This window comes from Neolamprologus brichardi, chromosome 9 (assembly GCF_056152115.1).
Source record: "Neolamprologus brichardi isolate AB-2024 chromosome 9, ASM5615211v1, whole genome shotgun sequence".
NCBI lineage: Eukaryota > Metazoa > Chordata > Actinopteri > Cichliformes > Cichlidae > Neolamprologus > Neolamprologus brichardi.
Genome location: NC_142112.1, coordinates 15,144,209 through 15,170,387, shown reverse-complemented (window position 1 = coordinate 15,170,387; position 26,179 = coordinate 15,144,209). Strand labels below are relative to the sequence as shown.

At 38.7% G+C, this 26,179-nt stretch overlaps 2 protein-coding genes across 2 annotated transcripts in view; one reads left to right on the top strand and one right to left on the bottom strand.

The window, feature by feature from the left end:
* LOC148101278 (uncharacterized) overlaps positions 1–26,179 on the top strand; it is a 204,668-nt gene that overhangs the window by 140,330 nt on the left and 38,159 nt on the right. The gene's annotated exons all lie outside the window — the stretch shown is intronic.
* LOC148101279 (homeobox protein NANOG-like) lies at positions 11,818–13,556 on the bottom strand. Its single transcript, XM_087845705.1, has 5 exons — positions 13,526–13,556; positions 12,753–13,111; positions 12,583–12,663; positions 12,233–12,443; positions 11,818–11,882 (listed from the first exon to the last, which is right to left on the bottom strand). The coding sequence occupies exons 1-5, from the start codon at positions 13,554–13,556 to the stop codon at positions 11,818–11,820; spliced, it is 747 nt and encodes a 248-aa protein (XP_087701831.1).

Here is a 26,179-nt window from a genome sequence, read left to right as displayed (position 1 = left end):
CTGTTTTATTTACAACTGAGCAAATCGGTTTGGCTGAGGTTAAAGTTACGTTTCATAACTGCATAGTTTTACAGACGTTTAATGGTCACTGGCACACGTGTTAGACTGAACCAGGGGCAATTCTAGGATCAGAGCTTTGGGGGTGCTGAGCACCCAGAGAGCTGCCCAGCCAGGCAAGATAAACTTTACACGTCACGATGAGACTTCTTCCCCATCTCTGTCAGTCCCTGCATCCTTAAATGTCTCCAGTTGTCCCAAGTTGTCTCTGAATGTCTCCTTGGTGCATTTAAACCCCTGTTCCTCCCTGTCCTTGTCGTCTGTTATCTTTGTCTCTGCTATCAGTCATCATAATTTTACCATCTCTGTGCAAGTCTGCAAATTTCTTTATTAAATCATAAGATTCTTAAATTCATCAAGTCTCTCTACCTGGGTCCTCGTCACAAAACATGACATCACTGTTTTGTACATTTTAACACAATTTAATCCCCACATTTGTGAAAGAAAAGCAAAACACTATGTGGAATATGGAGACACTCCTGGTTTATATGAGCAAAGTGAAACTCATCTTTTAGGGTTCGTGGAGATGAGTGTGAAGATCCAAACAATCCCTGTCAGTGATGGAGAAGCTTTGATGAAAAAAATTTGGCAAAAAGTTCACCAGCATGAAGGAAATGAAGTTCTCAAACTTTCCTTAGGAGGACCCCAGCACGCCTGCTTAAAGAAAAGTAAGTGTGCTGATGTGGATGCTTGCAGTGACTGCTGTATAGAGGCCATCCTGCTACACATGAAACATATCAGTGTCATAATTGTTAGCTTAGTCACGTGTTTGTTTATTATCCTTATTGTTTTATCTGGGACTGTTTGCAAACATCTCAGAGAGAGGAGACACCAGCATCTGAACAGAGACTCAAACCAGCAACCTGCAGGTCCCTGCTTGTCTGCTCCAGTTTTCTCCTCACTCATGTTGCCCACCAGTGATTTCTAGCTGCCCACCCACACAGCAGGCTAGAATATGCACTGAGCCTCAGCACCATGGTTGCAATACTTGGACATGTTTTCTTTATTAAATAATAAACCAGACCCCAAAAAGTAAACAGCTGTTATTGCTAGGCAACGGGAGCAGCATTTGGTGATGCAGCACCTGACATTCCTGACCATGTGGGCGGAGCTTGCATGGAATGGAATGTTTCGTAGAACTGCGCAACACAAGCACTTAGTTACAGCATTTTTCATTTTATCCAGACACAGCTAGAGACACATCTACAGCAGCATCTCTGTGCAGGACAGACGACAGTTGAAGAAAAAAACACATCGAAAACTTCACTTCTCTACAATACGTTGGTTCCTTTGTTTAAAAGGCCAAAATGAATCAAGGGAGATCGAGAAGAGGATTGGTGAGTGCGTCACCATACAGTACAGTACAGTCTGAGCTGATTAACCTACGAGAAGAATTTCAAATAATACAGGCTGAAAATGTCAAATTAAAAGAAGAGGCAGAAAGATCAAGAGGAGAAGCTAAAAATTCAAAGTTTGAAACTGAAGTAGTATTGAAGGAATTACTGCATGTGGGTCTAAAACTTAAAGGAGAGAAGATGGGAAAACAACAAGCAGAAAATGAGAATGAAAACATCAAGAAAGAACTGTTGGAAGCTCAAAAAGCATTGCAGGAAGAGAAAACCACAGCACAAGAAGCTAAAAATAAATATCAAACTGCAAAGAAGGAGGCCGAAAATGTGATGCAGGAATTACAGGAGGTGCAGGAAGCTTTTGAAGAGGAAAAAAGGAAAATGCAGTTGGCAACACAAGAAGCTGAAAATGTAACGGCTGAAGCTGAAATACTAAGGAAGGAATTACTGCATGTAAAGCAACAACTTGAGGAGGAGAAAAAACGTAAACATGAGGCAGAAAATGAGATTGAAAATATGAAGAAAGAATTGTTGGAAGCTCATAAAGTGTTGGAGGAAGAGAAAATTAAAATACAGGAAGCAAAGAAAGAAATGGAAAATACAAAGAGTTACACTCAAAACATGAAGAAGAAGTTGCTAGAAACAGAGGAAGCAACAGAAAAAGAGACACATGGAAAATGGGAGGCAAAACAGGAAAGTGAAACTCTGAAGAAGGAACTGATGAAAGTGCAAGAAGAACTTGCAGAAGAGAAAATTGAGGTGAAGGTATTCAAGAAAGAAACGACAGCCTCTGAGGTGACCAAGAAAGACTGCAAAGATGCACTTAAAGAAATACAAAAGCACAAAAAGGAAGCGAAAGAGCTCCTCAAACAGAAAGTCAAACTGGCCAAACAGCAGCTGAAAGAAAAATTTAAAGACACCGAGGAGCAGCTAAACAAAACCTTAAAGGAGCTGAAGGCAAAAGAAAAAGAAAAGAAAGCCGAGGACAGGAGGGGATTCTGGAGCAGACTGCTGAGAAAAAACTGACCCAGCAGCATCAAGTTTAAGGAGATCAATAGTTTCTTCCTCCTTCCCCCTCTCTCAACCTTTCTTTCACAAAAATCCCCCCAAACTTTACTTGGGACGTTTGTTTGTTTTTAAAAACTCTATTCTGAATACATGTACTGAAATACACAAATAAAATTGCCATAACTTGACCTCATGTTGCTTCTTTTCTTTTGTGTCTGTGGATGTAAAACAGTAACGCACTTTCTGCTCTGTGTGTTTTTAATTGTAAATAAATGCAATATATATTCATTTTAAAAACTTCTGCTCTAAATGCTTTTTTTAGCAAAATGCTTTTTTTGCCCCTTCCTGATTTCTTATGTTTTAACATGTTTGTTACATTTACATGTTTCCGATTTCAAGTGTTAACACAGATGGTCAGAGACAGAGGTTTGGACAGCTCTTTCCCTTTATTTGTATTTATTCAGGTTATTTTTATACTCAAAAATCCATCCACAAGCTTCAACGCGTCCAGAACTCTGCTGCCCGTATCATCACCAGGACCCCTTCTATCCACCACATTACTCCTGTTCTGCAGCAGCTTCATTGGCTCCCGGTCAAATATCGTATCAATTTCAAAATACTCTTGTACACATTTAAGGCTATTCATCATCTCTCCCCTCCATATCTTTCTGATCTGGTTAAGATCACCGCCCCATCTCGTTGTCTCAGATCTACGTCTTCCTTTTCACTCTCCGTGCCACCATGGGGAGCAGGGCTTTCAGCTGCTCTGCTCCACGACTCTGGAATTCCCTACCTCCTGATTTAAGAAATATCTCTTCCTTCTCTCTCTTTAAGTCCCAACTCAGAACTCACTTGTTCAAAATAGCTTATCCCAATAACCTCTCCACTCTGCTCTTTTAAATTAGTTTATGTCTTATGCTTTTATGATTATGTAAACTGCTTGCTTTTATGTTGCTTTATATTCTAATGTGTACAGTGACCTTGAGTGTTTTGAAAGGCGCTTTCAAATAAAATGTGTTATTATTATCTTTGAAATATCTCAGTGTGACACTGATACTGTACATGAGTGTGGTAGGCTTTGAAAACAGCATCAGCACAGTACACAGCAAAGGGGAAAGGAACAATTGTTCCTTTCAAATTTTATACAAAACACCTTTTGTTGATGATTAGTACAGCTGGATGAAGTAATGTGAGATCACTGGGTGGCTTAAAAGGGGCTACGCATCGATAGTAGAAACATTGATCGGCAACCCTTTGATTGGTCGGCGAAAATGTCGAAGGAGCGCGCTCAGTATTTTTCGGCAGCAGAGCAAGAACTCTTGATTGAGGGATTTCAGGAGTTTCAGAGTTTAATTAAAACGCAAGGGAACACTGCAAAGGCTGCAAAAGCAAGGAGAGAGGGCTGGCATAAAGTTGCTGACAAATTAAACTCGTAAGTAATTTATTATATTATATTACATTATATCATATTATATTATATTACATTATATCCTCTTTCACATTAGAGCCACAACAGGACCCACTAGAACATGGGAACAAGTAAAAGTGAAATATAAGAATATTCTACAGAATGGTAATATTTATCACTTATATTGCTTTTAGTCTCTTGAAAAGAGACCCTGAAATAATCTGTTTGTTTGTTTATAACAGCAACCAAGAAAAGGGCAGAGCAAAAAAAGACAGGTGGTGGTCCTGCATCCCCTCGTCACACCCCGGCAGAGGAGCTGGCCCTAGGGTTGAATGCCACCAGACCCATTGTTGAGGGCACCCCTGGGGGAAGCTCTTCCTTAGACCAGCAGCCGGGGTGCAGTAGCAGCAGCACCTTCATAACTGGTAAATGAGCTCATAATTCTATTTGTACAATGTAAAATATTTGGTTGTTGCCTTAATTAAAATGCTTTTTGTACTTTGACATTTATTGACATTGTGGGGTTTTTTTGTGTGTAGTTTTACAAAACACTCCATCACTTTTACCTGTTCCCATGGTGACTGAAGCATGCACGGTAAGTATATATATATCTTTTTTTAAAATTATTTAGACCAATAGGCTGTACCATATCCCTTTGTAACACCATTTTGTTTCCATTGCACAGGACAGTGAAGCAACCCTGTCAGATGACTGAGGATCTCCCTGTAAGTGCATGCATAATTTGGCCTGACTTTGTATCTACTTGTGTACTTCTATGTGTTTCTGACTGCAGTATGATTTGCAGGCAAAGAGGCCGGCAGAGAGGCCTGATACAGAGGTGGGCAGTCTTGTAATTAATTTTACTTCCTATATGACATATATTGACCATTAAATGTTGTCTCTACAATTGAAACAGGGTGACATTCGTTTGCTCTATAAGAGAAGTCTCCAGCAAAAAATGGAGTATACTGAGCTAAAGAAACAAAAGCTTCTAGGTGAAATCGAACTTCAAGCTCTAATGAGGCAAAAAGTTCAACTAGAAATTGAGTTGCTTCAAAAGGAACTTCAGAGTAAGTAAAAATACACTTTCATACAGAGCACTATTGATGACCTTGCGTGATACAGTATATATGATTTTTTTCCTGGCAAATGATGACTGGCTTTTTTTTTTTGATGAGACAGAAAAAGATGCTCAAATAAATTTCAATGAAAAATATGTTTTGTCATGTTTTTAATATTCGAAATTGTGTTGCACAATTCTGTCCCGTGCAGCTCTGCCACTACGTTGGTCCAAGTGCACTAGCTGGAGGTCATCATCAGGCTCCACCTCCACCACAGGAGTCCTCTCCTTTCTGATGGTGGCAATGTTGTGCAGTACGGCACATGCAACAATAATGTCGCATGCCCTGTCAGGTGCAACCCTCAGACTTTTCAGACACTGAAATCTTCCCTTTATTTGCCCAAAGGTCATTTCAATGCGTGCCCTTGTCCTGGCTAGAGCTGCATTGTAGCGGGTTTGTGGCCCAGGGTTGGGGTCAGGGAACGGTGTCATGAAGTACTGCCTGCATGCATAACCCCTGTCTCCAAGGAGAATCCCATCGTAGGCCCCTGTGTAATGGAGAAATGCTGTTATGTTAGGCCCAAAATAAGTATGAAATATCAAAATAAGTCTCTTTTTCTTACCACGCTCAAATAATGTGCATAACCCTGACTCTCTGAAAATTCTTGAGTCATGCACTGATCCGGGCCATTTAGCTTCCACATTTGTGATATGGCACATAGAGTCACACAACATCTAAGAGATTTCATTATATGTGAACACACTCCTTTTCATTATATATTACCATCTAAAATATTAGTATTACTCACCTGCACATTTATACTGTGAACCCCCTTTCGATTGACAAAATCCCCTTCATTGGGGCCTGGGGGGGCCTTGATCGCAATGTGTGTGCAGTCTATGGTACCAATCACATTAGGGAAGCCTGCGGACAATCGAGCTATAGTTACAGACATAGGTCATGATTGCATCACATTCATTATCGAATTTAATGTACCTGCAATAGAAAAAAAGCCCTGTTTGACAACCTGTGGTCTTAAGTGGCTTGGAAAAACCACAAACACACCCAGGAAATGCTTGAGTGCCAGGTATACTTTGCGAATGGAACGGCAGACAGCACTTTTGCCAATGTTCTCTGCGTCTCCAACAGCGTACAGAAACGTGCCACTCGCAAAGAAACGCAAGGCAATGCACACAGTTTGTGCAATTGTTAATGCCCGACTACGGTGAGTGGAACTCTTAACAAAGGGATCCAACAAGTTGGTTAAGTAAATAATACCCTCACCGGAAAATTGATATCTCTCTATGAGCACACTGTTGCGCTGAGCTAAAGGATCCTGTCTATCCCGCAATATACGCTGAATTCTGAAAACTCTCCTTATCAATCTTGCACCTTCCGCAATGGGTTGCTCGCGTACAAACGGACAGGACATGGCTGCGACAGACTTCCCAAATCCACCTTCGCTTTTATAGCCGTGGTGTCTCATCTTGATTACACAAAGTAATTTACTATTACTACTCTAAAATATGAATTACATCTGAAATAATCAAATACATGAAATAGAATGATTAATAGTACATTTCCCTTTTTTTAGGAAATGACCAGAAATGATCTGTATGAAATCAATAAAAGAATCAAATACTGCATTATCTTTAGTTACATTGATAATATTTATTTATGGAAAAACAGTGGAAAAATATCGCTGTTGCTTTCGTATAAATGAAGCGGACATACCTGAGTGGCCGCGATCTAATCCTGTTTACATAAAGTAAGCCTGCTCCCAAGCAGGTTTACGCTTACGGATCTGTTGCTATGACAGCAAGTCCCGGATGAGCTTCGGAGAACCGAACGATCCAAGATCACGCGAAATCGTCAACAATCAAATCCAGCTAACTTACTTAGCGAGGTACGAAGAACGAACCCCTGGATCAGTGTGGTTTCATCTAACAAAGGCAAACAGTGGACAACATAAGGCGTTCCCTACATGTTATGCAACTATACAAAACTTCTGATGGAGTTCTCTCTGATTTCCCAGGATGTATTTTGGATAGACTAAAATATTCACAATAGCCAGAGTTGACTGAATTCAAATATTTCTAAGATCCAATTATTACAATAAAACGGCCAGAAATTCACCCCGTTCCTTTCATTTCAGGGCTTTTCAATAATAGGAGATACTTACATGAAGTGGGACGCACTGATTCACATGCTGAGGATGTGACCTCCTCCTAAACTTACTCCGTCTGTTTTGAAACCAGGTTTTTACCTAAAATGGAAGAAAACAGAAAACATTTCATGAGTACAATGGACCCAAAATTCAATTTCTTATGTTGTAGTAAATTGAAAAACACTCACCTGTTTGTAGGTCAGTCTTGTCATCTCTGTCAGCTGTTTCATCTCTCTTGGGTCATAGTAATGTTTCACATTAAAGTGATGGACAAGAATATTCAACTGTCTCTCTGTGAACACCACCTTTCCTTTAGGTTTCTCTGGAGCAGTGCTGGGATCAAATTTGTCGTTTATTGGAAGAAAATGGATGGTATTGACTGAAACATTTACAATATATATAAAAAGAAGACTTCATCACTCTCCTACTTGCCTTAATCTAGGCACACCAACTTTGGGAAAAAAGAACAAAAAACAAAAAAAAAAGCAAAAAAGCGTGGATTATATGTTAATTCTTTTATATTTTTTTTAAACTTTAAATAATGCAGAGGTTCAGTGAGTCTCATCAAAACAGCCTCTGTTTACTATTTCAATGGCAATAAGATAAAAATTTACAAGCAAAAACAACCTGTAAAACAGGATAAAACATGCATGTAGCTTCCATGTTGAAAACTGCAGATGAGTTGGAAGTCTTTTAAATCTTTGTGAAAACCACCAGCATGTGGTTTGGCAAGACCAAGGTGGAAGAAATCCTCATCTGAAGCTTTGCTGAACACAGGGGCGATTTTAGCCCATTTTTGGGGGTGCTTCAGCACCCCCAAAATGAATCAAAGCACCCCCAAAGATTTCTTACTTTTTTTTGACAATATTTGTTGTTTGTGTGACACACTATTAAAAATATAAAAAATATACAGTACTTAATTGAGATGGAAGATTTAACAGCAAAAGTTTAGATAACCACCCCCCCCCTCCCAAAATGGTTTGTTCCAGCTCGGCTCTCCCCTGCTCTGCAGCGCCGTTGCTGCCAGAGCGATGGTGGCTGTTACGCAGCGGAGCGGAGGTGTGAGTGCCTGGCTTAAAACAGGACATATTAGCTGCATTTAACCTTCAGTTACTCTTTATATAGTTTGGTAGGAGTCAGACCATGTTTCTTTTTAGCTGAAAAACATTACACCCAGGTAACCTGCAGTGTTGAAAATGTCTTTTCCAACGATGTTTGCTACCCTACAATCCGTCCTGCTCTGTAGTAAAATCAGTGATATTTGACCGTCCCGTTGCGCCCATTGAAATTTATATAGCCTATTTAAAATCTAAAACTTAACATTATCTAGCCTGCTGTTGTTACTACTGTCCTGTTTGAAATGTAATGAGAGAAACTGGTTATTTTGTCATATGTGCATGTGCCGATATTGAACCCAAGTTACTAACTAGCTAACTGACTGGATGCAGTACAAAGAGGCAGCCAGGTTCATAATGGATATGAGGAAGTTTTTTCAAAAGAAGGAGCCACATTTAGGTAAAAGTGTAAAATCAAATGATCCATCAATAAAGGATAATGTTGGATCAGTGTTTCAATATTTGTATCCTTTATTAGATGTGCATGTGGTTTGGTTATTTGCGTTTTGGTTGAAAGTACACTGAGAGAGGACTTTTTTTTATTAGTGATCTTAATAGTATTTTTTTTTTAATCTAATTGAATACAATCTATTTGTGTATGATTGTCAGTCCAAAGAGGGAGAGGAAAGAGGAGAACATGAGGAGAAAGTACAAGATCAGGAAGAACCAGGTAAGGAAACAGACAGGGAGTACTAACAGGCAAGACAGAAACTGTTAAACTGGCAAATAAAAAAAACAACAACTAATTTTACTCATACAATCTGGAAGTTGTGTTCTCCCTATATTAAAGCTGCTATACAGAATCTGCTAAACAAACTGGGTTGTCAGCCCTGGACTGCATTACCATATTGAGCTTCAGTCAGAGAAAGTCGGGTTGCCAAAAACTTTTTGAAGCTCAAGAGTGAGGCTGGTGCCATTCCAGATATGTTAACATTGTACAATCTTCTGGATAATCAGATCTTCCCCAAACTGAAAACTGTTATTCAGGTTGCCCTAACAAACCCAGTTAGCAGCTGTAGCTGTGAGAGGTCTTTTAGTGTCTTGAGTCAGCTCCATACCTGGCTGAGAAGGACCATGGGTCAAAGCAGACTCCAGCACCTGGCTGTGATGTCAGTTGAGAAAGAGATGCTTCAGAGACTTGACCACCATAATGTGACAGATTTACCAACCTCAAGGTGAGGCGACATAGGTTAAAAGAAAAGAAAAAATCTGCAGAGCCATAGTAGTATCTGCAGTAAAGATCTTTTCATATATTGTATACATTGTACCAAAGGCCAAGTGTCTCCATTTTCTAATTTTTTAATAATATTTTGTACATTTCAAGGACTCTTCTATTTTTGGAGTGTATTTTTTATGTATCTATTTTATATTATACATACACATTAAAAGTGAATCTCTGTCCAAAAAATGCACTGAGTTTACTTTTTACTCACTATGAGCATCACTCATTATTCTCCCGCAGTAATTAAGGTTAGGATATGTTTTTTTTTATTCCAATCCATTCTTCTTTAGCAGCATTTAAATAACCTTTATCAGATTTGATGGTTTTGTTACAGACTTTTCAAAAAAGTGTTTTGCTTTTCTTTCACAAATGTGGGGATTAAATTGTGTTAAAATGTACAAAACAGTGATGTCATGTTTTGTGACGAGGACCCAGGCACAGAGAGACTTGATGAATTTAAGAAACTTGTGATTTAATAAAGAAATTTGCAGACTTGCACAGAGAGGGTAAAATTATGATGACTGATAATGGAGATGAAGTCAGCAGACGATGAGGACAGAGAGGAACAGGGGTTTAAATGCACCAAGGAGACATTCAGAGAGAACTCGGGACAACTGGAGACATTTAAGGATGCAGGGACTGACAGAGACAGGGAAGACGTCTCATTATGACGAGTAAAGTTTATCTTGCCTGGATGGGCAGCTCTCTGGGTGCTCAGCACCCCCAAAGCTCTGATCCTAGAATCGCCCCTGGCTGAACATAAGGATTTCTCTTAGGTCATCATGATTTGGTCTTTATCCTGATCAAGTTCAAAATGTTGTGGGCCAAAGATTTGTTTGTTGCTTTATAAATTATGTGTAGAGTTCTGAGGTCAACCAACTCTTTAAATGTAAGAGTATTTAATAAAAAGTGGATTTGGTGGTTCTGTTGACGTGGTTTTATTTATGATCCCTATTACACTTTGTGTGTGTTTTACAGGTTATCGATATATTCATAATGACCATGATGATTTGTGATTTATTATCACCGGAAGAAGTTTGTTCTTTCAGATAATTTATTTTAATTCTATGTTATTTATCATCAGACTCCTGAATGGTATGAGTTTTGTTTGCTCAGATTCAGTGTTAATCGATTATAGAAAAAGTCTTCAATTTCTTAAAGTAATTTTCTAGTTCATTCAGAAGTTGTTCCAAGTTACTTCGAAATAACTTTGTGTCATCTGCAAACCATATGACTTCTGTGTCTTTGAAATTACTTAGCTGAATGTACAATATCAATCCACATTGACTCAGTTAATGATTTATTCATTAATCTGTATTCAGGAGATTGAAAAACACCTTTTGTCATAATGCTTTTCAGAAACTCTCAAAGACAACATTACATGGATTATTAGACTCAGTGCTGCTCATTTATTGACTTGATTTTTCATTCCTGCAGCTCCTCTGTTCTGACAGCTCCACTCAGGCTCTGCTGGACGCCACCGTGCTCCTGCTGCAAGGCGCCTGGTTGCTGGTACGCTTCCCAGTCATGATCATGGTGGCACTGTGAGCAAGAACCTGGCAACCTCCAGCCACCATGCCCCATCGTAACATTCCTTGACAGATCCCAACACAGCCCTGATACAAACATACATGGCCATCAGCAGCATCCTACACTTTAATTGAGCTGACTTCAGGTGTTCAGTCAGGGGAAAGATTTAATAACATTGCACGTTTCATTTCAAGACTCTGTAGTCACAGAGCAGAGAGTAGAAAAGGTGACAATAAAATGTTTTTGGAGCTTTACTACCAAGTAATCAGCATCAGACTTGTTAACAATTAAAAGAAAACCCAACATTTAGAGTCTTAGGAAGATAATCACAGAGGCAAAAACTTTCCACTGTATCGTCTCAGGTTTCTTACAATGAAGTGTGAGGTAGGGTTGTTATTTGAGGTATTCCTGAGAAAATCTTTTTGTCCATTTGAAAGCTCCAGATTCTTTAGATTATCTGTCTCATACGTTGATTGTGAATATAGAGGATTGTAGCTCAAGTTTACATGGAAAGATAGAGGTCTAAAGTCTCTAAAACATTTGGATGTTCAGTCTCTGACAGAAGGTTTGGAGACATGTAGAAAGTTCAGTTTGAATGGGTGAAACAAATATTTTATTCACAGTTTCTCACACACAAGTAAGAGAATTTTCTTCATGTACAATATTTTTTTACAACAAATACAACAAAATGAAACAAAACATTTTGATGAATTCATCTCTTAATCTTATATACAGAATTTCTGATGGTGTTTTCCCTGATATCCCAGTATGTATTTTGGCTGTTTTGACTATTTACAGTAGCTGGAGCCTACTGAATTCTAATATTTCTAAAATCCATTGGATATTGAATACCCCCCTCCCCCTTTACTGAAAGCGATCAAATCTGAGACTCATGTTGAGCTACATGAAGACAATAAAAATAATTAAAAAAAGTCCAGGGTTGTTTATATTCCATTCAGTGCTGAACTGGTGTTCAAATCAAATTTTATTAGTCAAATACACAGTCATACAAAGTACAACATGCAGTGAAATTCCTGTGAAACCTAAAAGACAGTGAAAATACGTACATCAGGGACAAGAGGAAAAAAAGGAAACAGGTATGCAGGGGAGAGACGATGTTTGGGTTTGGTGCCTCCAATTTCACAGACAATCTAAATCTCTGTCACTCATCACCAGGTCTGTCAATTTCTTGTTGAAGAGCCGTGAGCTTCTCCAAGATTTTATCCATGTTGCGTTGAGAGTTCCATGAGAACAGTCTGAGTACTCACAGCTCTTCCCATTGCTTCGATCGTAGTGGCCATTTTTGCTGGGTTTTGAACAGCTGTGTCGTATTCGTGATGCCCGTTGCCTGGTGGCATTGACCAGCCAAACATCTGAGGGGAGTCGGGGAGGGTCCATTGAGGTCCAGCCGCAGAATTGCCCACAGCATGAGAATAGTGGGCCTGATTATTTGCACCCATTCTCATTGAATTTACCTGGTGCTGGGTGTACCGCTCCCTGAACGGGGGCTGTCTCTCTCCCTGAAACTGAAGGGGACAAGGGGACTGTCAGTAAAACGAGAATAGTTGTTTTAAATTATTGGCATTACACTTTTTTAAATACAGTCAAATACCCTAATAATGACAGAATCATAAACAATTCTGTTTAATAATAGGAGATACTTACATGAAGTGGGACGCCCTGATTCACATGCTGAGGATGTGAACTTCTAAAATTTCTCCGTTTGTTTTGAAACCAGGTTTTTACCTAAAATGGAAGAAAACAGAAAACATTTCATGAGTACAATGGACCCAAAATTCAATTTCTTATGTTGTAGTAAATTGAAAAACACTCACCTGTTTGTAGGTCAGCCCTGTCATCTCTGCCAACTGTTGCATCTCTCCTGGCTCATAGTAATGTTTCACATTAAACTGATGGACAAGAATATCCAACTGTCTCTCTGTGAACACCACCCGGGCCTTTCCTTTTGGTTTCTCTGGAGCAGTGCTGGGATGGTCCAGAGTGGCAGTGATGTTGCCATCCTGCCTTCTTGGGACAGCAAAATCTTGTTTCTGCTCTGAGACAAAGCTGGAAACTGTCTCAGAGGTAGCAAAGGTTTTGTTGCCCATCTCCTTTCTTAGAGCAGTCTCCGCCCATATAGAGAGTTCTTCCAAGGAAAGACTCCCTTCAAGCCCGCTGCCTGAACTCCACGAGTCTGTGAGGGTAAAGACACAAGAGGCCAAGTAAGAACAAGTCTATATGGTCCACATGGGTCAGTTGCTGATATGTTTTGGCACGACTGACTTTCTAACAGAAATAATAAAAAAGGGAATACTGATGAGTCTTAAACACAACAGTTTCACACAAACTTGGGGAAAAAAGTGGTCGGATATTTGTAGTGTGTTTCTCTTCTGAGACAGCAGGAAAAAAAGTTTTTAAAAAGGTAAATTGCTGAGCCTGAAACACAACAGTTTCCCAAAAAAGTGGAATATTTGTACATTATTCAGAACCAAGAGTGACTTCTGCCATCAGGATTTACAACAGAGTAAAAGAGTATTTTTGCAAGTTGTCTTAGAGGTTAGCCAACTCTGTTCATGTAGCTCACCAGGCAACAATGCTGAGTACATACCTGGAGAAAAGTGCATCCCATAATCTTCCATCTTTGAAATCCCAGTGATTAAAACAGGAAAGCTGGAGAAAGTATCTCTGCTGAAAGAGCTCCAAACCAAGCAGGAAGGTGAATTAAGACTTAAGAGCAATTCTCCTGGGCTTTTAAAGAGGTTTGTGGGTGTGGGCAGGAATGTGGGGGGGTTGAGCTTTTTCCTTTGTGAGCCACTTTACCCTACCAAGTTTCTACCAACTGGCATCATTTACATTTCTTTAAAATGCTGTTTCTGAGGTCTGAAAACAGAAAGTACAGTTAGAAAGCAGCCATACAAATGAGCTTAACCAAATCCTTTCAGCTCACAGTTTATAAAATCTCAAAACTGCAATGCCTAAAATTACTATTCTACTTTCAATTAAACCTCCTACCCATTACTTTAGTGTCTGTTTTAACTGCTCTTAAATTAGCAAAAAATAAATAAATTCAACATGTGAGTTCTTCCCACTCACATAGATCATTTTTGCAAATGCATCCTCACACTAATTTGATCTCCAGGCGTTCAGTTGCACCTTTGTGTAAACCCCCAAAGCATCTTTTTAAGGTCAAAACAAGTTTTTCAAACTCTGACAAACCATTAGAAAAAAAAATCTGACACTGAATATCACGATGACCACTGACCACTCGTTTTGTCTTCATTAACTTTATTAAATGAAACAGTTTAAAAGTGGCAACTGAAATTACATCAATTGAACTCAGCATCTTTGAAAATGTTTTAAAATAAGCAAAATTATACCAATATTACATACAACTAATGACTTACATAATTAAGATCTTTGTGATCATGTGGAGAACATTTGGAGTTTATAAGGTAGCACATGGTAGCTTTCACCTTTGAAATGCACCTCTACATTGTAAAAGTCTCTGACACTAAAACACCCACATAAGTCAATGTAAACAATACCAAGGCTAACGATCCACAACATTGCTCGTCATAAACCCACGGACACATGCATCTGGCCTCCTCTGGCTCATTCAGAATTAAAGAGACGCACCCAGTTCAGCCAGTGACCACTAAACATACGCTAATGTGTCTTTTAGAGTTCCTGTATCACACCCTGCTACCTCTGATTAATTAACAGGTCAATGCAGACAGATGGCACCAGGGCCATGAGAAATAAATAAAGGCTTCTGTGTTAACATGTCTTGATTTGAAGTAATTTCAAAGACACAGAAGTCATATTATGTGCAGATGACACAAAGTTATTGTGGAAGTAACTTGGAACAACTTCTGAATGAACTAGAAAAGGAATTTAACTGAATTCTCGGTTATTTCTATAATCAGTTAACACTGAGTCTGAGCAAAACAAAACTCATACTATTCAGGAGTATGATAAATAACAAAGAATTAAAAAAGTAATTATGTTGAGGTTCATTAAAAGTAACTCGTTAAATGTACATTTGTTTTGAAATCTCATGTTGTTATCTGGCTGTGCCATTACCATGGTGACGTGGACGCCATGGCAGGAAATACTTTGTGGACGCCTCTCCTTATATGTTCACTTTAAAAAAAAAAAAAAAAAAAGTTGCAGCTCGACGCTCCTGTTAAAATAGAGGAAGTTTTTGGCTCAATCAAGTGTATGCGAGCGGTAAGGCCCCAGGCTCAGACAGATTTCCAGCTGAGTTGTTAAAAAAAATTTAAAGACAAGCTAGCCCCTCTCCTTCTTGATCTATATAATGAATCTCTGAGAAAAGGCTGGCTGCCCCCCACTTTAACGAAAGCATCTATTTCAGTTTTACTGAAGAAAGGCAAAGAGCCTACGGCCTGTGAGTTCTACAGGCCCCTGTCTCTCCTAAATGTAGATTTTAAGATTTTGGCAAAACTACTTGCAATTCGGCTCGAGGCCGTTCTCCCACAGATTATCTCAAAGGAACAGAATGCACACGTACGGTGCTAAGCACAATTTTTTCTGCTCATTGTCCCACGTCTCCTGAGGTGATCATTTCTCTAGATGCAGAAAAGGCCTTTGATGGGGTTGAATGGGATTTAACTTTTTGCAGTACTGAATAGGTTAGGGTTTGGAAAAAGGTTTGTATCTTGGACCAAACTTCTTTATACATCCCCTCAGGCTTCTGTCATCACCAACTCGGTTCGATCTGAGTATTTCCCACTATGCTGTGGCACTCGACAGGGATGTCCTCTTTCTGCCCTTCTCTTTGCTTTAGCCATAGAACCTCTTTCTGTTGCTCTGAAATCCCTCTCTTCCTTTCATGGAATTATCCGTGCAGGTGTTGAACTTAAGGTATCCCTGTACGCAGATGACCTTCTTTTGTATGTAGTTGACCCCATATGTAGTCTTCCTCCAATTTTATCTGTCTTGGAAAAATTCAGCTCTTTTTCTGGCTATAAAATTAATTTACTCAAGAGTGAATGTTACCCTGTAAACTCTTTAGCGTTAACACTTGAGCAGTCTGACATTCCTTTTAAGCTCAGCCCCTCGGGTTTTAGGTACTTTGGAATTAACATTACACGAACTTTGCCTTTACTGTTTTCTGAGAATTGTGCCCCCCTGGTCTCACAATTTGCATTAGATTTCCAGAGGTAGAATTCACCCCCACTGTCACTAATTGGCAGGATTAATATTATCAAAATGAATGTGCTACCCAGATTTCTCTTTTTATGTCAGTGTATCCCCCTTTTTCTGCCCAAACAGTTTTTAAGTCCCTGGACCAGATGGTTTCTTCTTTTTTGTGTAATGGAAGAGCCCCTAGACTGAGGCTCTCTTTATTACAACAGTTTACCTCTAATGGGGGTCTTTCCCTACCAAATTTTTTAATGTACTACTGGTCTTCACATATTCATAAGCTGACCTACTGGCTAAATTCACCTGACCTGACTTGGTGTAAACTTGAAATTCAATCAATTTTTCCATATTTTTTCCACCTGCCTCCCTTATCTACTCATCACTGAGTAGTGTTGCTTCAAATCCCGTAGTGCTCTCTACACTTAAGATATGGTTTCAGTTCAGGTCGCATTTTAAATTCATATCCCCCTCTACCAGATTACCATTGTTAAGGAATCATCTATTTCCCCCTGCCACTACCAACAGCGCCTATTTGACATGGCACGAAAGAGGCATAAAAACCATGAGAGCCCTTTACAAAGATGATGTCTTTCTTGCGGATAGTTCTGTGAAACTATCCTCAAAATGTAACCTACCTCCTTCTCACTTGTTTCTCCATTTGCAAATTAGACTGTCTCATCACTGTTTCCAAATTTCCCAATTCTCCCTGCTGATCCATCATGGGTTGGCCTTCTGGTTGTTAGGCCTAATCAAAAATCACCTCTATCAAATATATATTGTATGCTTATGGTGACCAAATCTGATTCTTCAGGTAAAATCAGAACCGCCTGGGAGCGTGAATTAGGTGTTGAACTGTTTGAATCATGGTGGGATAAGGTGAATCTCATCATGCGTTCAGGTACACGATGTGCTAGGCTACAGCTTATACAGTTTAAAGTAATAAATACAGTCAATTTCTCAAAATCCCATTTATCTAAATGTTTTTCCTTCAATTATAGACCAATGTGACAGATGTCACACCTCCCCTTGCAATCTAAGCCATATGTTTTTCTTCTGTCCAAGTTTGAACAAATTTTGGACTGATTTCTTTTCTGTACTTTCAGGGGTTTTTGGAAGTCAGATCCGAGAAGACCCTTTAATTGCCATATTTGGAGTTCCAAAGATCCCCCTTAAAATAACTCCCCAGCAAACTAAGATCTTAGCTTTTTGTTCCCTTCTTGCTAGATGCTGTATTTTACTTCTTTGGAAATCTCCCATGTCTCCATCTGGATTGCAATTGCTTAATACTGTCCGGACATTCTTGAGGGTGGAGAAGATATCACTCACAGTGAAAGGTAGTTCTGAAAGATTTATCCACAAGTGGACACCCTTTGTGGAATATCTCAAATCTTTTCCTTAGAACAATGCAATTTACCCACCCTGCGACTAGATTGAAAAGAATTTGAAATGTACTCTTTGTTTTTTAAGGTAGGCATAGGCACTGAAGAAGTTTTTTGTCCGGAAACCCACCATCAAAGTACCAATTATCTCTGATGTCTGCAAATAAGAATAACCAGAACTCCAGACACTGGCTGCAAAGAAAATGCCTCCAGTATTCAATTCTTTCATTGGAAGTACTTCCTCCCTCCAGGTAACTCTCAAAGGTGTCGTAAAGAGCCACGGGCACAAGGAAACACTGAAAGCCTATAACATGGCCATTTTTAGTTCCAAGATCACCTCTTGCAAATCTACACCGCTTCTACGTAACACCCCCCGATCACTTTCAGATTACTACATATATCCATCGGTATGCGTGAAGCTACCAGAGCACTGCAACTGGTTGTCAATGAATTCAACCAAGACTTCCAGGTCAGAGTACGCTTTTGTGATGAGTGTGTCCCCTAAGAACCTGCGCTAAGAACTGTCTTCAGATGTTCTTCCAACAAATGATGACTTTGCTATGATTAAATACTGGTTGCATTTTTGTTTTGCTTTCATTGAGTCTCTAACATCATAATTTACAATATTTGATAGGATGTTAAAAAGTGAAAGTCATGAAATCTTGTGTTTAGCCTCTGACCCAGAATGTCACAGCAGAAATGGAGACTCGTCAGACCAGGAAACATTTCTCCAATCTCTTATTGTCTAATATTTGTGAGTCTGTTTCCTCAGTTTGCTATTCTTAGCTGACAATAGTGGTAGCCAGTGGGGTCTTCTGCTGCTTCTAGCCCATGTGCTTCAAGTTCTGACATGTTGTGCTCTCAGTGATGGTCTTCTGTATAGTTTGCTTTAAATGAGTGGTTATTTTTAGTCTCTGCTGCTTTCCTATCAGCATGAAGTCATCTGGTCTTTCTCCTTTGACCTCTGACATCAAGAAGCTCGTTTCACTCAGAGAAGTGCTGCTCACTAGATGTATCGCTGAGTTTAACATTCTTTTGTGCACTTTACATTAGTTTCTTCTCTTTGATTCACCACTCACTCTTTCAAGTTGTTTTCGATCTCGGTGAATCACTGAGATTTAAAGAAGGTTCCACACAAGCCCTGATCAAGTCCTAAATGTTGTGGGTCAAAGATTTGTTTGTTGCTTTATAAATTATGTGTAGAGTTCTGAGGTCAGTCAAGCCTTTAAATTTAAGAGTATTTAATTAAAAGGCAGAAAAGTGGGTTTGGTTTATTATCCTAATTCTATGTTATTTATCATCAGTTTATTAATGATATAATTTGTTTGACTCCCAAATAGTATGAGATTTGTTTTGCTCAGATTTAGTGTTAAATCATAGAAAAACCAAGTCTTCATTTTCTTAAATTCATTTTCTATTAGATGTCTGGGAAGGTTCCCAGTTATCCAGGTCATCGTAGTCTAAGGATTTTAGAAAGAAAATGACTTTTTTAGTTGCTTGCAGACGTTTCACCTCTCATCTGATAGGCTTTTTCAGTTCAAAGTGGTAGAGAGTCACAGATTTAATCCATATAGTGTTGCCCCAAGAGGGACAATAGACCCCATAACGATCCTGTACCTAGTCACACGAGCCAAGGTGTGAAAATGGGTGTAGGTCATATTCAGCCAAGGTTTCAGGTGAACTCATTTCACCTGAAGTTCATTCAGAAGTTTCAAGTTACTTCCAGAATAACTTTGTGTCATCTGCAAACAATATGACTTCTGTGTCTTTGAAATTACTTCAAATCAAGACATGTTAACACAAACACTTTTACCCGAATTTACCTCATGGCCCTGGTGCCATCTGTCTGCATTGACTTGATAATTAATCAGAGGTAGCAGGATGTGATACAGGAACTCTAAAAGACACATTAGCGTATGTTTAGTGGTCACTGGGTGAACTGGGTGCGTCTCTAATTCTGAATGAGCCAGAGGGGGCCAGATGCCTGCGTCTATTGGGTTTATGATGGGCATTGGTGTGGCTCATTAGCCTTGCTATTGTTTTACAATGTAGAGGTGAAACTACCATTTGCTACCTTATAAACTCAATAATGTTCTCCACATGATCAAAAATATCTAAATTAGAGGTGTAATTCATTATTTGTGTGTAATATTAGTATGATTTGGCTTATTTTAAAACATTTTGAACCTCAGGTTTCAATACTCACTGAAATAATACAGAACGTATGCAAAAATATATTTAAAGAGTAGCTGTATTTGCTCTGAAACATTTGAAATTATAAACTATTTGCACAAATCTTCTGATAATAGAAAGTAAATTAAACATCGGTGCAAAGATCAAACTGGTTGCTTGTCTGAAACAACCAGAGCAGGAAGTTAAATCAAAATCATCTAACACAGATCTAGTTGACATGAAAGCAGAACAATCTAAACTCATTAGATTTGTTTGTTTTATTAAATATATTTTTCACATTATATAGACCACCTTGTTTTGTTTTGGGTGGCTGTAGCTCAGGTGGTAGAGCAGGTCATCTACTGATCGGAAGGTTGGTGGTTCGATTCCTGGCTTCCCCTAGTCTGCATGCCAAATATCCTTGGGCAAGGTACTAACCCCAAATTGCTCTCCGATGCATCCATCGGAGTATGAATGTGTGTAAATGTTATCTAGAAAGCACTTAGAGAGATGTGCTTGTGCGAATGGGTGTGAATGGGTGAATGCACAAGTTGTGTAAAGCGCTTTGAGTGTTCAGAAGAGTAGAAAAGCGCTATATAAGAACCAGTCCATTTACCATTTACCATTTTAAACACACGATTAAATATGCAGACCTTGATAAATTGACTTAATTTCACTTGCCACTTTCAGACAGACTCATTTATTAAAGTTAATAAAGACAAAATGAGTGGTCAGCAGTCATTGTGATATTCTGTGCCACATTTGTGAATGGTTTGCATGAGTACAAAAACCATTTTTGTCTAAACAAGCTGCTGTGGGGGTTTACACAGAGGTGTAACTGAACGGCTGCAGGTCAAATTAGCGTGCGGATGTTTTTGCAAAAATGTTCTAAGTGAGTGGAAAGTTCTTTCTAATACTGCGTTAATTGATGCAAAACATGCAGTGAGTTCATTTCAGTAATTAGCTGCTAAGTGCTGCTCAAACATGAGCACACCAGTGAGGGAGCCAGTGATGTCCTCACAAAATATTTCTTTCAAAGTCACCAATACATTTATCTGCAATGACTTTTCCTCCAATGAGGACACTGGTAGAATGAAATAAAGCTTCTGTTAAATACTGTTAAAAAAAGACTCAGAAATCTCGCTGTGTCATGTCACACCCACCAACCAAAGGAAGAGTTTGACCTGTTTTGAGCTCAAGTCTCTCATCACAGGCTGATGTGTGCTTCCTCCTGCACACTGACACAGCTGGTGGATTTAGTTCAGTAGAAAGAAAACAGTTCCTACATTAAAATGTTAATAAAAGCAAAAAAAACAGACTTTGCAGCTGAGGAAAACCTTTGTTACTCTGAGAAACGCATCAAATCCATCTTGTTCCGATTTACTGTAGAGACTTATTTACAAAATTGGGAAAAGGAGAAGCCCCTCACCCCACACTTCAAGCCAGCTTTAGTAGATATTCTGTACCCAAGTTGGAGATCACACTTTGTCATTTCTTGAAGTACCAGTGCTTAAAAGAAAATCATTTTAGGCATTAAGTGTTTCATATTTTATAAAGTGTGAGGTGGAAGGATTTGGTAAAGCTCATTTGTATGGCTGCTTTCTAACTGTACTTTTTTTCAGACCTGAGAAACAGTATTTTAAACAAATGTAAATGATGCCAGTTGGTAGAAACAGCCTGACTGGTTGTAAAGAGACTCACGAAAGAAGAAGCTCAACACCCCACATTCCTGCCCACACCAACAAACCTCCTTAAAAGCCCAGAAGAATTGCTCTTAAGTCTTAATTCACCTTCCTGCTTGGTTTGGAGCTCTTTCATCAGAGATACTTTCTCCAGCTTTCCTGTTTCAATCACTGGGATTTCAAAGATGGAAGATTATGGGATGCACTTTTCTCCAGGTATGTACTCAGCATTGTTTTCTAGTGAGCTAATATGAACAGAGTTGGCTAACCTCGAAGACATCTTTGAGCAAAAATACCCTTTCACTCTGTGTTGTAAGTCCTGATTGCAGAAGTCACCATTTCTCCCTCCACAGCTGAACAGAGAGTCCACTTCAGGACCATCTGGGCTTTGAGTCCCTTTTTAAACTTTCTAATTGGCAACATCTGGTGGCACATTTTAATAATTCAGCAAGTAAAATCAAGTGAAATTGTGTGTGTGGGAAATTGATTAAGGCTCATCAGTTGTTCCCTTTTGTATTATTTTCTGTTAAAAAACTCAACTGTGCCAAAACATCAGTAGCCACGGTGACCCATGTGGACCATATATACTTGTGCTTACTTAGCCTCTGTCTTTCTATCCTCACAGACTTGTGGATTTCTGGCAGCAGCCTGCAAGGGAGTCTTCCCTTGGAAGACCTTGCAGCATGGGCTGAGGCAGCTCTCGCTAAGGAGATGAGCAACATGTCTGAGACTGCTGAAGCTATTTCCAGCTCCGTCACGGAGGAGGAACTGGTTTTTCGTGCCCCAAGAAACCAGGAGGGCAGCAACACTGTCACACGTACTACGTGTGTGAAGGAAGAAAAGGCCAAGGTGCTCAAAGGAAGGACCCGAGGGCTGTTCTCAGACAGCCAGTTAAAACCTCTTGTCCATCACTCTAATCAGAAACAATACCCTAAACCACAAGAGATGACAGAGTTGGCAGAGCTGACAGGACTGACCTACAAACAGGTGAGTGTTTTTCAAGGTTACTAGAACATAAGGAACTCAATTCGTTTTGAATTTTCGGTCTATTGTACTCTTTAAATTTCTTCCGTTTTCCTCCATCTTTAGGTGAAGACTTGGTTTCAAAATCGAAGGAGAAAGTTTAGGAGGATTCCAGATTCTCAGCATCTCAATCAGGGCGTCCCGCTTCATGTAAGTATCTCCAATTATTAAACAGAACTGTTTTTAATTCAGTCACTATCTGGGGAATTCATTTAATTAGATGAAGTGTATTGTTTATAATTTAAAACAAGAACTCTGTATTGTGGTTTTACTGACTGTGCATCTGTCTGTGATTCAGTTTCAGGGAGCGTCCTCACTCAGCGAACAACTGGACATCAGCTTCATGAGAAAGGGTGCAAATAATCAGGCCCACTATCCTGATGCTGTGGGCAATGTTGTCTCTGGACCTCAATTGACCCTCTACAACTCACCCCAGATGGTTGGCTGGTCGATCCCACCAGGCAACTGACATTATGATTGCAACACTGGTGTCTTAAGCACTGCATGGAATATGAACAACCCCGGACCTCACAGTTTTTATAGAGAAAGCGGAGAGCCTTGCTAACAGCTAAAGATGGCTGTGGCTACTGTTACGTTTCTTTCATTTCTCAACTATCATTCTGAAGCCTTAAGATAGGCATTTCTGATATACTGGACGCTAATTTTATTTTTTTATGATTTCATTTTAATGTAAAGTTATTTAAAAGTTAACGCAGAGGCAGGTTTGATAAAACTCAGTGAACTTCTTCGTCATTTACACTTTTACAAAACAAGGAAAAATTAGCTTGGTCATAGTTGGGCTTGTGTCAGTGATTGATAAAGTCCACTTTTTATATGGTGTAACTGTTGTAAAGTCAACATGAATCTGTAATGATTTTTCTTCCAATAAATGAGGACTTTGCTAAAACGAAATACTTTCTCCATGCGTCATTTTTATTGAGTCTCAACACATTTTTTGTTAAAAAGTATAATGAAATCTCGTGTTTGGTTTCTCATGTGGGTGTGTGCTTTCTTCTTCACACATCAGCCAAGGTGGAGAGCCTTACAACAGTTAATGTTCAATATCACAGATATTGTAAATAGTAGCTAGTATCAATGACTGAGCTGACAGAATATCAGGATTCTGATCTGTTCTGTTTTCTGTACTTTTAGTAAATGGTAGGCATGGGGTGAACATTAGGCCCTTTATCTTAAAACCCATTGATTTTAGAAATATTAGAATTCAATAGAATCTGTGGCTTCTGTAAATACCTTGATGCGTGCTCAATCATCCAGGTAAGGAAATCCCACAAAGTTGATTCTGTTCATCTGGACCTAACGCTTTCAGTAGGACAAAGGTTGTCAGTAGGACAAACTGGTGTATATCATGATTTTTATGGATATTTCTCACTGGTGAGTTGAGAACAGTTTTGCTTCTTCTGCTTTCATGTCAACTAGATCTGTGTTAGATGATTTTGATTTAACCTCCTGCTCTGGTTGTTTCAGACAAGCAACCAAGTTGATCTTTGCACCGATGTTTAATTTACTTTCTATTATCAGAAAATTTGTACACATAGCTTGTAATTCCAAATGTATCAGAGCAAATCCAGCTCCATTTTAAATATATGTTGCATGAAATCTGCATTATTTCAGTGAGTATTGAAACCTGATATGTATAAAATGTTTTAATATAAGCCAAATTATACCAATATTACATACAAACAATGACTTACACCTCTAATTTATATCTTTGTAATCATGTAGAGAACATTACTGAGTTTATAAGGTAGCAAATGGTAGTTTCACCTCTACATTGTAAAACAATAGCAAGGCTAATGAGCCACACCAACGCCCGTCATAAACCCCATAGACACATGCATCTGGCCCCCTCTGGCTCATTCAGAATTAGAGACGCACCTAGTTCACCCAGTGACCACTAAACATACGCTAATGTGGCTTTTAGAGTTCCTGTATCACACCCTGCTACCTCTGATTAATTATCAAATCAATGCAGACAGTTGGCACCAGGGCCATGAGAGATAAGTGAGGGTAAAGGTGTTTGTGTTGACATGTCTTAATTTGAAGTAACTGCAAAGACACAGAAGTCATACTGTTTGCAGATGATACAAAGTTCTTGTGGAAGTAACTTCTGAATGAACTAGAAAAATCAATTTAAGAAATTGAAGACTTTTTCTATAGTCAATTAACACTGAATCTGAGCAAAACAAAACTCACTATTTGGAAGACGTACAAATTTTATCATTAATAAACTCATGATAAATAACAGACTTAGGATCATAAATAAAACCACTTCACAGGAACCACACAATCCACTTTTTAGCCTTTTTATTAAATACACCTAAATGTAAAGACTACCTATATCTTTAATTGGTCGTATTAATATACTAAAAATGTCAATTTTGCCAAAATATCTCTACCTTTTTCAATCAATACCTCTCTCCCCACCAAACTCTTTCTTCTTAGATTTGCAAAAACTATTCCGAAACTTTATTTGGAATAACAGAAGACCAAGACTCAGAATCTCATCATTATACCTCCCTTATGAAAGAGGGGGTTTACAACTTCCAAATTTAAAGTGGTATTTTTGGGCTGCTCAAATCAGAGCGGCAATGTTTTATTTTGTTAATGAGCAAATTCCAGTGTGGGTTTCTATGTAGTCTACAGAAATCAAAATTCCCCCTAACTTATATCTTTACTCAGCCGACAGGAAGATACTAAATAAGCAAACTAAGAACCCCTTTCTAAAAAAAAAAAAAAAAAAACACTATAATGATCTGGTTTGAAATACATAACTACTTGGGAGAAATGATACAACTGTCTAGGTTCACTCCGATATTTGGTAATAACAACTTTCTTCCTGGTAGGGCGGATGCAGGTTTTAAATTTTGGTTCGATCAAGGTATAAGAAAAGTGTCTGATATATTTAGGAATAATACTCTTATGCCTTTTGAAGAAATTATAAGTACTTTTTCTATTCCTGTCCGACATTTTTTTAAATTTCTTCAATTAAGAAATTTTATCTTAACCACACAAGGTAACAGCTTAGAAATCCCCACCTACTCCTATCTAGAGAACACTGTTATAAAGCATCTAAATGGGAGAGGCCAAGTGTCTGCATTGTACAAATTATTTATGGAAAATTCCAAAGAATCATCACAGTCTATTTTAGAGGCTTGGAGAAATGATTTGCAAATGGATATATCTGATGATGAGTGGTATAAATCATGCTCCTTGGCCCAGAGTCAGACAATTATTGTGCAATCTCAGCTACTTCAATATAAATGGTTAACAAGACAATATATTACTCCATCAAAAATGCATCATTTTAACTCAAACATCCCAGACACCTGTATTAAGTGTGGAGTGGACAGGGGCACTTTATTTCACTGTATATGGGAGTGTCCACATGTGAAAATTTTTTGGGAAAGGTAATAAATCTGTTGAGTCAAATTATTGGTGATGTGATTCTACTTCATCCCAAAATATGTATTTTAAATATATACCTGAATAATTTTGTACCTGCTGCAAACAATAGAGCTCTGTTAACGATTGGACTTTTGGAAGCCAAGCGCTGTATTGCTATGTGTTGGAAAAATCAAAAAAATATGTGGACTATCTCAATGGCTTAATGGACTGACATCTATACTATCTATGGAGAAAATAACTTTTATATTAAGAAATAAACTGGACAAGTTTTGGGCTATATGGTCAAAATTCTACAACTTTCTGGAGAACTTACACACTGTGGACTTAACAGCCTGAAACTCTAACTTGATTTGTATATCTGTCCTTCCCTTTTGTTATGGTTTGCTTTGTTTCTATTTTTTTATATCTCTATAT

Coding starts and splice junctions, on each gene's coding strand:
- LOC148101279 (XM_087845705.1), bottom strand. CDS start 13,556: ATGGAAGATTATGGGATGCACTTTTCTCCAG. Junction 13,112..13,525: donor TGGGATGCACTTTTCTCCAG/GTATGTACTCAG, acceptor TTACCCTCACAG/ACTCGTGGAGTTCAGGCAGC. Junction 12,444..12,582: donor ATCAGGGCGTCCCACTTCAT/GTAAGTATCTCC, acceptor TGTCCCCTTCAG/TTTCAGGGAGAGAGACAGCC.